Source organism: Cibotium barometz, chromosome 10 (genome assembly GCF_041138505.1).
Source record: "Cibotium barometz isolate CiBa-2024 chromosome 10, ASM4113850v1, whole genome shotgun sequence".
Taxonomy (NCBI): domain Eukaryota; kingdom Viridiplantae; phylum Streptophyta; class Polypodiopsida; order Cyatheales; family Cibotiaceae; genus Cibotium; species Cibotium barometz.
The window spans coordinates 46,456,456-46,469,012 of NC_141055.1; the positions used below are offsets into that span (position 1 = coordinate 46,456,456).

General features: G+C 40.3%; 1 protein-coding gene across 1 annotated transcript; it reads left to right on the forward strand.

The window, feature by feature from the left end:
- The first annotated feature begins 569 nt into the window (after positions 1–569).
- LOC147634976 (uncharacterized) lies at positions 570–3,020 on the forward strand. Its single transcript, XM_086804240.1, has 2 exons — positions 570–1,431; positions 1,913–3,020. Exons 1-2 carry the CDS (start codon positions 1,061–1,063, stop codon positions 2,967–2,969), a joined length of 1,428 nt encoding a protein of 475 aa, XP_086660366.1. The 5' UTR covers positions 570–1,060; the 3' UTR covers positions 2,970–3,020.
- The last annotated feature ends 9,537 nt before the right edge of the window (positions 3,021–12,557 follow it).

The following is a 12,557-nucleotide window of genomic DNA, read 5'->3' on the forward strand; positions in this document are numbered from 1 at the left end:
GTAACAAACCACCCTCCTTTTTTTTTGAATGAGAGGAGGGTACTATAAGGACATCCCATCACTTTCCATTTTTAATGGGTATGCTCAATACGCTTAGGTTAATCTATTTTTTCATCAGTATTTGCACATGAATGAAGTCACAAAGACCTTGCTTGCCAACAATTGGGCTTCATTGAAAGCCACCTCTTAGGCATGGGTGTAAAACCTTACTTCTTGTGTGTCTTAAGAAGGGATTGGAGATACTCTAGTAACAAACCAGGCCCCTTTTTTTTTTGAATGCTAGAGGGTACTATAAGGACATGTCATCACTTTCCACTATGGCAGTGGGTAGATTCAAACCTTGTACCTCCCTGTGGAGAGGCAAGGGTGCTACTACTGGGATAAACCACTGGAGGCAAGAGACCACACTCCTTACATTTTGTTAGGATTTGGGAGGGACCTGATTTATGGAAGGCATGCTCCACCATAATGATCCCCTTCACTTGATGGGGATGCTTTAAGACTATAATAGTTCGGGTGCAAATTGAAGAGACTATAATGTGCATGCGCATGAAAGAGGGCATGTGCATAAGGTGGGGTGTTAAAAGTTTACCGTGCCCATGTCGCTCCCTCCGGGTCTCTGGCCTAACAGGCAGCACGACCTGGTCACCTTCACGTTCTCATTTGTCAAAGCGCAGAGAGAGAGAGAGAGAGAGGAGATCATGGGCATTATGTTCTAGAGTGAGACGCTCTCTGTAGGCGATTCTGCCTTGTGTTTTAGAGAGAGACCAGTCTTTTGCATTGCGTTCTAGAGAGGTGGGCGATGTTTTCTATATGGAGAGTAGGCGATTTCGTGCTCTGCGAGCAACTCTGAAGATCAACTTTGTGGGCAAATTTTGCCTTGTGTTCTACAGACATGTTGACGATTTTGTAAACAGAGATCTGCTTTGTGACCGATGCTGCGCGCTGTGTGTGTGTGTGAGAGAGAGAGAGAGAGAGAGAGAGTGAGAGAGGCTAAGAAGGCTTGTGCAGAGAAGGAAATGAAAGCCAGTAACTGATCTGTGCTAACGGAAAGGGCGAGATGGAAGTTTCTTCTGGGGGACCAACAACAACAACAGCAAAGACAGGAAAATCATCGTCATCGTTAACAACAACCACAGCTGGAGAAGGAGGGTTAGGGGCGGGTCCTATGCAGGCATGGTGGGAGGGCATTGCCAAGGCCCGGGAGCACATCAAGGCTTTGAAAGAGATTATGGGGCCCCTGAGCTCATTGGAGGCTTTGCAGGAGTCCGAGAGGCCAGCCAAGGGCCTGCTCGAAGAGGAGCGCGTTGAACAGGCCATCCTCGCCCGTCTCTCAGACCCCACTTCCGGCCATGGCAAGGATGCCCTCTGCCAGTGGCTCTACGACACCTTCCAAACGGGTGACCCTGACCTGCAGGCCGTTGTCCTTAGGTACTACATTACCCCCATCTAACGTTAATTTGTTTATCATAGAAAATAACCTAATCCTGCCTTCAAATCCATCTGCCTACTGGTTTTGTGCTTGTGCGCCCATGTGTCCTTCCTTTGGGAAGAGAAGGTTGCCAAAACCAGGTGGTATTCTGAGCGGGTGTATTCAAAAGGGTGGATAAGAGGGTTGCAGGGGCAGGATGCCATTTTTAATAAGAAGCCAGTAGCCGCTTTTTGTTGATTAATGCAGTCGAACCATTCTCCTGCCATTGCATGTGTCGGCTGCTTGATGCCGTTTGTACTGCATCCTCAGAATTTATTCCCTTTCTCTAGGATGTGTTTAAGGACCTGTTTGTAAGCTTGTGCTTTTTTCTATGGTTGTTCAGAAAGCTTAATCCACCAGTGGTTGCAGGCAAACCTTATTTTTTTCTAGTCTGCTTGCTGCTAAGTGTGGTATATTTTCTAATTTCCCATCATTGACCAGGTATATCCCAGCACTCTGTGGGCTTTATCTTCCTCGAATCACTAGCCTTGGTGATGAGTCCCTTGCTGGGTTCGAGGCTGTCTTGCTTGCCTTGTACACTGCAGAGACAAAGGCCCGCAATGGGCTCCCCCTTGCTGTCAACATTCCCGATCTTTCGCAACCGAGCCTTTACCATGCCCCCCGAATTCCCTCTACTTCTCCTCCAGAGCTTCGTGTAGGGCAATTGTCTGCTCCTTTGGAGCCTCAAGATGCAGTTAAGGCTACAAAGAGAGCCTGCATTGTTGGTGTTGCACTGGATCTCTTTTGCCGGAGAATCGCCTCTATGCCACGCAAAGCTAAGATTGAGGCATGTCAGTGTGCACTCAGGTGGGCGAGTCTCTCTTGTTCTGATGACCAGGTAATCACCGGTGTCCCTCAAGAAGCAGTCTCTTCTCCAATCAGCAGCAATGGAGAGAGGGTCTTGGACTCGAGTTATTACCTTGGCACCCCTTCCCCCTCCCAACAAGTGCCAGAGATTGAGATAGTGGGACCCAGGGAGCTTTTTCTGGGCAGAAACCCCCCCTCTCATTGGGGCTCTGTGCATCACCACCTTCATCAAAACATTGTCTCCGAAGCAAATTTTACTCCCAAGCGGTCCCCATCCATGAAGCATAGCTCGACGGAATCTCTACTAGTAGACAAGCCTAATCAGATCTTGCCTTTCTCGCAAAGGAATGATACCAATGTGGATTTTGGAAGTTTGCTCATGCAAGCAGGCAATGGAGCTAGAATTCAGCTTCCATGGGACCTCCTTCAGCCTCTGATTAAGATACTAGGACATTGCTTGTTGGCTCCACTGAACTCAGAAGAAGTGAAAGAGGCTGCTTCTGCTGCCATCAAAGCACTGCACCGTAGGGCTTTCCATGACCTCATACCTGAAGCAATGCTTGCTACGTGTAGCCTTTTGCGGCTGGACATGGCATCTAAAGCAGTGACCAAAACACTCTCTACCTCTGGGAATTCCACCTCCAGTCCTGCGAAGCCACGTAAGCCAGAGATTTTTCTTGTCTCAAAATAAAATTTGTTTAACCCTCTCTATTTGATATTTTATAACATTTATTGCTGTTTAATGAGCTCACTTCCCTGTATATTCACACGCACACACATACACACCCCTCACAATTGTTGCACACCCATACTGCACAAGTTTTTTTTTACAAAGTTGCACACCCATACTGCACAAGTGTTGTTTCAACCAAGTGTTTGTGTCTCATTCATTCTCATGCCCATCATATCTTGAGTTCTATATGCAGGAGCTATATCGTCTCCTGTAAGCGAGTTGCATGTAAAAAGATCTGGTTCACTTCAGTTCATGTTAATTTTAACACATAGAATCATTGCCTTTGCTTCTCAGCTCCTGTATATGTGTGTGCGTGCGTCTGTGTGTGTGTGTGTGTGTGTGTGTGTGTGTGTGTGTGTGCGTGCGTGCATGCACACACAAGTGATTCAAATTTGTTGCTTGGAAGGAGCAATGTTGACAGCTTGTTTAGGATGTGATTGTATGCACTAACATGGGCAGTATAACAAGAGCAAGAAGAAGCTGTAGATTGTAACCATGTACTGCCTAATGAAAAGTGTGGTTATTCATAACCCATGTTACACAAGCTTCCTGCCATGGCTAGGTGCATATCTTCTTGTCACAAGTACAATGTTTGTGTACTTTTCTTGTGTGTCACTTTTGTGATGGGGACGTGAGAGGCCAATCACATGTACACTGGAAACTTCAGTTGGCTCACAGCATGCAAATGGGCTTGGTGTTGGGCATATTTGGATTTTCAGCTCTTTGGCTGCCTATCTGCACTGCTGCACATGTTGGACTGACAGGAAGTTTAGTAAGAGCTAACTGGGAGAAGAGTTAGCTCCAGCCCACAATTGCCAAGGTTGTGGTTTTTAAATCCCTTGGAGGATGCCCCCCCCCCCCCCCCCATTTGCAAGGGATCCACATGTTCTCTGTCCATGCAGGTCAGCATGTCGGTCACCACACGCAACATTGTGAATGTTTATGGCAATAATCATCACCCTCATTTGGGGTGACTGTGCTTCGACAGAAAGTGTGCAATCCAGCTCCTCAAAGCTATTGACTACCATGGACATCAAAGATCGTGACTGCACTTCAGTGCATGGTTGTCCTAACAACTATGCAGGGTGTTCACTCCAACCGGTTGAACAGCTCCCTTCTGGGGCTTGTCTGGTTACAGTCACTTGTGGGCTCATCCTGCAGCTTTTCTGCTGCCTTGACTAGGGTGGTACTTTGTATGAGTTGATGCTGTCTTTTTTAAAACTACTCTGCCATGTAGCACTTCTCCATGAATGTCACATGGTTTTATTACATATGTCGCATGGTTTTATTACATTGAATTGTATTGTTTGTTTGTTTCAAACATCTATCTATAGTTAGATGAAATTGGTTCAAAACAATCAGCTACTCCACATTCTTGTGACCATGACGAACTTGTGTTTAGACTAGACATTTAACTGAGAGAACCACACCAGGTACCTAGAGCCTTACGCTATTTGAAGGTTTCAATCATATTGGCCTTAAAAGGTGTTGAAAGGGAGCCCTAGGTACACATAGGATACACTATGCTTACCACAACCAAAGCAAGTTATAATTGAGGATTACTTTAGCAGAGTGCATATGCCACTGTGTGGAACCCTACTTCTATATAAAACCAATTTGAAAAACCTTCAATAGTCATTGTGGACTCTAGATTACATCGTGTGCTCAATAGAGACACAATGGCACCAACACTTGAACTTTCATGTCACGCTTGATATAATAGCTTGATCACAAATGACAACCTCCATGAGTTTGTTAGGACAATCTCCCTCAATCTAAACAGGGGTATGCTGAGAAAAATGGAGTCTTCTATAAGATTCAAGGCTTACTACACGCACATAGAGGAAACACACACAACATGAATTACAATCAAATTTGGGGTACTACTCGGGTAGAGAACCCATGACCTACATGTATTGGCTTTTAGAAAGCCCAATCATAGTCTTCATCTTTTAGAGAAAGATTATCCATGATGGTAGCTGCATATTCTACGACCGAGGATGTTCTTGTGTCTTGGACTTCCTTTTCATCTTTCGCCACGAGGTTTGGGTGCACCTTCTCTTGCAATTTGGCCATTTGTTTGAAGCATTGGTCCTCTGTGTGTCTTAGCTTTTTGCTGAAGTTACATTGGATACTTCTTTCCCTTTTCCTTTGGGGGATTTTATCACCTTACCACTAGGTTGGTAATCTTATCTTTTCACCCATAGGAATCACACACACATTATCCAATGACATGTGGCACACTTATTTTATCTTCTCATAGAGGGTCTTCACACCTTAAGAGGTGGTTCACACAGATTAAGCTTTGAATCCTAACAAAGGACCCTTTGGAATCTTTTTCAATAGACCACTTTCTTGTCTAATGGAAAAACTCTTCTAAGCCTAGGGGTAGGGACTTAAATCAACTTGGTTGGGTCTCCTACATTGCAAAAACATGGTTTAACCTCTAAAGATGTGGAGACACTTGCGACTAAGTTCTTCATGTATACCTACATATATGTAATGTTCTTACTCAAACACTTACAACTTCATGTAGCCCTTCTCTCTCTCTCTCTCTCTCTCCCCCCCCCCACACACACACGCACGCACGCACGCACGCACGCATGCATATACATATGTTTACATGTATACTTTTTTAGACACACCTACATGCATGCACTACTATAATTCAAACACTTAACAATTTCATTTGGTAGAGTCATTACATGTATGTTCAAGGCAAGTGCTTACCTTAGCCTATGCTGAAACAAGTATTGTTTGGTACTTCCTTGTACAGTTGCAAAAGCAACTTCCAGTGTGGGTAGGTAGCGCGTCGAAGATGAGAGCCATGGTTATTGTGTTGAAGCAGGCACAAGTGAGATAGAGAGAGAAGGTGAGAGCTAGAGAGAGAGAGAGTGAAAAATACACAACTCAAAGACATGATAGTTTGCTTGATTGATTCAATGAGAGTAAAAAACCTTTATAGGCCAAAGTTTCTTCTTGCTGACATCATAGCTTTTATCACATCACAACATAATATCTAGATATTTATTGTGACCCCTCTAAGAGGTGGTTCACACACACATACACATAAGAATGTTTACACATATCTTGTTTCTTCAGGGTGTTCTCCTCTCCATGTGTGAAGGCTTCTCTATATAAGTAGTGAAAAAATGTGGATCTCAAGAACATCAAAGAGTGTTGCATCATTAATTTATTTGTTCTCTTCAATTACTTGACCTTGATAGGGGTCATTTGGATCTTCATGATGTGCAAAATCCTCCCAACCTATTATGGGTCCTATCATTGGGCATTGCCCTTTACATAAGAAGATTGTGGTAGTGGTGGGTCCGTGTAAACCAATAGCACTATCTTCTTTAAAGCTCTAAGCATTTATTTTACCACTCTAGTTAACATGGTTTCGCTTACCTATCCTATCATAAGGTGCGTCACCATCTTACCCACATGTAATGGAAGCCCATTCTTGTGTAATGTTGAAAATGTGATCTACATACATGTGTTGTATGGTTACATATATATCCTTTGTAGTAGATTACAATAAATTATAGGCTAAACCTAGGCATTCATGGCATCTCTAGTTGGTGGAAGGGCACTTGGCTAAGTGGATCTAGGTACCTCATATTGGTGAGCCCATATATTTGAGAGACTCACACTAGATGGTTCGTGTGTGTGAGAGCTCTAGCATTTGTAATGTCTCTTGGTACGGTAATTCTAAGTGGTCCCTTGTGGATATCTTATCTCTTGCATATTGCTAAGATTTAGAGCTTGTTAAATGTGATGCTTAGTATTATTCTTGAGTTCATGCTTGATTAGTACTTATTTAGCAGATAACATCTCTCTACTAAAGCCTATCAAGGAATGCTAATGACTGATTTGGACATTTGGCATGTGATTATCTTGGTGATTATATTTTTAATATGGTATCCGAGCTTACTTCCTTTGGAGTGCTCTCAATCAATGGTTGAGAGAGGGCATCTTTGTGTTTGTGGGTTACTCTATGAGAGTGGTTGTCTAGTAAAGGTCACCATTGAGTCTCCTCTTGCATTATTTCAAGTATGATAAGGTGAAGTAAGAGAGAGTGAGTTACTTAAGTCTCAAATCTTAGTGTGAGAGACTGACATCCATCATCTTTGTGATTATCTAGTGTTTAGTGCAATCATTCTCAAGCCCATGTGTGAGAATAAAGGGGGCGGGAGGGGGGGGGAGGGAGAGGGAGAGGGAGAGGGAGAGGGAAAGGCACTTGTGAAGAGGATCTATTTTCTTACATCATTATTTGAGTTTGTGTCCGTAGTATCAATCAAGGAAAAGATTGCACTTGGATCATAGAGCCCAATGCTTTTTTCCTCATTGAGAGGCACATCCGTTGATTCTTTTCCATAGAACAATTTTTATCCGGGATTTACTATTCACATATCAAAAATGGAATCTTCGTTGAAGATCAGCAAGATCAACCAACGGATCCATATAAAAGAGTCATGGACTCATCTGTTAAGGACCAGCAAGGTCAATCAACCAGATCCATGCCCGAATTCAGAAAACAAGTCTTACTCCTTGTTCCAATATCTTCCACGATGCACGTGTGAGTATCGTCGACGACCTAGAGCCCAAGCACCGTATGGTCAGCACCCTCTAGGATCCTTCTTCACAGGTGACCTAGCACTTTACTCATAGGCCGCTTCCTTGGTCCCTCATCTACCGTACCGGAAGCTCACCATTTTAATCGAACCGAGGCTAGTCAAGACCTCGGCCGACCTTGCTACGTGAGACGTCTTCCATTGACTCTCCGTCAGCTATTGCAACTTTATCAGATTAGGTCTCCACGACCTCATTTACAAGACGGTCAAAATGCTTCTCCAGCATTCTTGACATAAAACAGTCATTTAAAAACAGTTCATAAATACAGTTTCTATAACGAACTCTCATCTTTCCACATTGCTCCATATCAAACCATGTTAATTAATTCCACAACCATTTCATAAGTATTCCTATTCTCATCCAATCACATCATTTTCATGTCATCACATCTTTCCTCAATTTATCCTCATCAAATCTCATCCACTCGCATCTACCCATCTCGTCTTTCCACATTGCTCTACATCAAACCACGTTAATTAATTCACAACCATTTCATAAGTATTCCTATTCTCATCCAATCACATCATTTTCATGTCATTACATCTTTCCTCAATTTATCCTCATCAGATTTCATCTACCCATATCTACATCTCATCACATCACATTCATTCACATCTCATCCACTTGCATCTACCCATATCCACATCTCATCACATCACATTCATTCACATCTCATCCATTCAGACCACATCACATTCACTCACATCTCATGCATTCAGACCACACCACATTCACTCCTATCACATCTCATTCATTTCACCTCACATCTCATTCATTCACATCTATCCCGATTCACATCCCATCACATCACATTCATTCATATCCATCACATTCACATTCATTCATATCCATCACATTCATTCTCATCACCATTATATCACATCACTTCTATCCACATCATATCTCATTCATACACATCTCATCTCATTCATCCACATCCATCCAATCGTTCACATGTACGACTACTCGCATCTATCCATACATTCATATCTATCACTTCACATCCACATATATTCATGTCACATCTCATCTCTTTACATCACATCACATTCTTTCACATACACATCTGTATCCATTATTTCACATACATCCACATACATTTTTTCACATACTCATTCACATCCATTCTTCACATACACATTCACATCCATTCTTCACATACACATCCTTATCCATTCTTTCACATACTCATTCACATCTATTCTTCACATACACATTCACATCCATTATCATCACATCCATTCACTCACATCTTATATCATTCATTTACATTCTGATTCACATGACATCACATCTCATCCATTCATTCACATTTATCTGATTCACATCACATCTTATCACATCTATTAACCTCACGTCTCATCACCTCTATTCACATCACATCCATCCATCCATTCATTCCCATCTATCTGATTCACATCACATCTCATCACATCTATTCACCTCACATTCTCATCATCTCTATTCACATCACATCCATCCATCCATTCATTCCCATCTATCTGATTCACATCACATCTCATCACATCTATTCACCTCACATCTCATCATCTGTATTCACATCACATCCATCCATCCATCCATTCTCATCTATCTGATTCACATCACATCTCATCACATCTATTCACCTCACATTCTCATCACCTCTATTCACATCACATCCATCCATTCATCCACATCTATCTAATTCACATCACATCTCATCACATCTATTTACCTCTCATCTCCTCACCTCTATTCACATCACACCCATCCATCTAATCATCATCTATCTAATTCACATCTTATGTCATCACATCTATTCACCTCATATTCTCATCTCTTCTATTCACATCACATCCATCCATCCATTCACATCTATCTGATTCGCATCACATCTCATCTCATATTCTCATCACTTCTATTCACATCACATCACTTCTATTCACATCACATCTATCTAATCATCTATCTAATTCGCATCACATCTCATCACATCTATTCATCTCATATTCTCATCACTTCTATTCACATCACATCTATCCAATCATCTATCTGATTCACATCTTATCTCATCACATCTATTCACCTCACATCTCATCACCTCTATTCACAGAATTTAAACATAGAATTTAAGAGGATCCTAATTTTTGATATAAAGATTCTTTACGCATCTATTTATGCATAATTCAAATTTAAGAAAAATAACACTTTTGAAATAAAAATAAATCTTTTATGTATCTTTCTATGCATAAATTCAATTTTAATGAGAATAACACCTTTGAAATAAAAATAAATCTTTTATGCATCTTTCTATGCATAAATTCAATTTTAATGGGAATAACTCTTCTGAAATAAAAATAAATCTTTTATGCATCTTTCTATGCATAAATTCAATTTTAATGGGAATAACACTTCTGAAATAAAAATAAATCTTTTATGTATCTTTCTATGCATAAATTCAATTTTAATGGGAATAACTCTTTTGAAATAAAAATAAATCTTTTATGCATCTTTCTATGCATAAATTCAGTTTTAATGGGAATAACTCTTTTGAAATAAAAATAAATCTTTTATGCATCTTTCTATGCGTAAATTCAGTTTTAATGGGAATAACTCTTTTGAAATAAAAATAAATCTTTTATGCATCTTTCTATGCATAAATTCAATTTTAATGAGAATGACACTTTTGAAATAAAAATAAATCTTTTAGAATGCACAAACGGAAGGAATTACTCTTTTAGAATAACCTAATGATAGACTTTAGTTTCACAAAATTTAAGAAAAGTTTGCCAAACCTCCTTTGTATGGTTTACCATTTCTCAATTTTAACATTCAATTTATGACTTGAATTAATCCAATTTGAATTCTAATATCTCTAATCTACTCCATTTTTTAAAAATCAAGAGAGTAAACAATGAAAAGAGTTTAATTAATCATTTAATTAAACTTTCTAGGATTAAGAAGGGTTGAATTGTAAAGAAGAGAAAGGGGTTGCCTTTCCATCAAGGCATAGCATCAGATTTTAATTAAAACATTTTCAAAGCATAAAATTTAAGAAAACCATAGATTTAAAATTCACAATAAGTAAGAATTAAGCTTACATGGAGCTTGTAAGCTTTCCTTTGGCTTGAGGGATTGAGGGTTCTACTCTTGTTTGCAGCAAGAGTGGCCACCAAATTCACTTGGAGAGGATTAGGCCAAAAAACAATTGAATTATCAAGAAATTCAATGTTAAATGGCTCAGGACAGAAGCAGAGTAACAGTGCATAAACACCATTAACCTTTTACAAGGGGGAAGGCTTCTATTTATAGGAAAAAGTGAGCCTCTAACCAAGCAAACTAATTCTAGAAATTTTCAGATCAGTTTGGTCACTTTTTTACCTTTTTTAGGTCAGTTTAGCTTACTTTTTGGATCTAGTTGAAACAGGAGAGAGGAGAGATGAAAATATCTCATTATTTGTGAGTTTAAAACTCATCCTTACATGTGAAATAGGCACCTCCTTCATGAGGGGGATTCCCCACACTGAGGTATCAAAAATGCATCATTTCCTCTAAATATCTCTTCTTTTTTTAACTAATAAACCTTGTCCTTAGTCAACTCTTCATCTTATGTGAGAATTTACTCATTTTTGGGGGATTTTCTTTTATTCTTCAATTTATTTCCTCCCTACATTTGGATTAATCTTATTGGTCCATAGGAACCTTAATTCAAAATTTTCAAAAAATCTGGACCTTTTTACCTATTTTCAAATAATTCCAATTGCACATTGGAAAGTTCTTTTTGAATTTTTGTTTCAGGGGAAACCATTTTAGACACTAGGAGGATTTTTATATCCAAAAATTATCTCAATTTTGAATTACCTCTCTCTAGACATTTTCTCTCTCTAGGCCAAAACAGGCCAAAATAGGATATTTCTTTTATTTCAGAGAGGAGGTTCTTACACATGCACACCTTAAAATCTGGAGGGAGGAATCTTATAGCAACCATGCTCGTTGAAACGAACCTGTAAACCTTGTTCCACCATTTGACCAATTGAGGCCAATAAACATTTTGTAATAGAAGGCACATACAAGACATCTGCCATAGACTTTGTTTCACCATTGTGCATAACCAATGGTACACTTCCAACATGTGTGATAGCATGCTGGGTATCATCACCTGTTTCCACATAGCCTTTCACATCCATAGGCTTCATATGCTCAAACCATTCACCATGACAAGTCATATGGTTTGATGCTCTAGAGTCCATATACCAAGTGTCATCACTTTCGCCATTTGTCATCATAGATCCCACAACATGTTTCATGGCAAATAAGTGATTTGCGCTGCCATCATTACTGCTTGATGCAAAATTTCCACCATTTGCATAATTTCCACCATGTTGTGCATAATGTCCACCATGTTGTGCTCTACCCCCTCTCAAATCATTTTGTTTGAGGAAACAATCACGTGCCATATGACCAAATTTTCCACAGTAATGGCATTCCTCATTTTGCATAGATGTTTGTTGGCCTTGCCAATGTCCTCTACCATGAGGATTACCTCTGCCTCTCTGAGGTGTATATCCACGACCACCTCTAGCACCATATGTAGGCTGAAAATTCTGTTGTGGTGACCTATCCTGCCATCCACGACCATTACCACGATCATGTGATGCAAATCTCCCCCTGCCTCTAAATCCCCTTTGTGAGTAGAAAGCCTGATTTTTGCCATTATCATCATGGCTAGTAGATGCATCATGAAACGAGTCACTGAGTTTGATTTCCTCAACAAGCAAGAGTGAAACCAACTCATCAAAATCTGGTAAACCTGTACTCCGAATAGAGATAGATGTATCAAAAGACTTGTACTCCTTGCCAAGACCACGCAAGGCAATGTATACCAAATCATCATCAGGCATGGGGACATTGATTGTTGCCAATGCATCT

What these genes read in the sequence shown, in the direction of transcription:
- LOC147634976 (XM_086804240.1), top strand. Translation starts at nt 1,061, where the DNA reads ATGGAAGTTTCTTCTGGGGGACCAACAACAACAACAGCAAAGACAGGA. An exon ending in CTGCAGGCCGTTGTCCTTAG is followed by an intron (nt 1,432 to 1,912) that starts GTACTACATTAC and finishes ATCATTGACCAG; the next exon opens with GTATATCCCAGCACTCTGTG.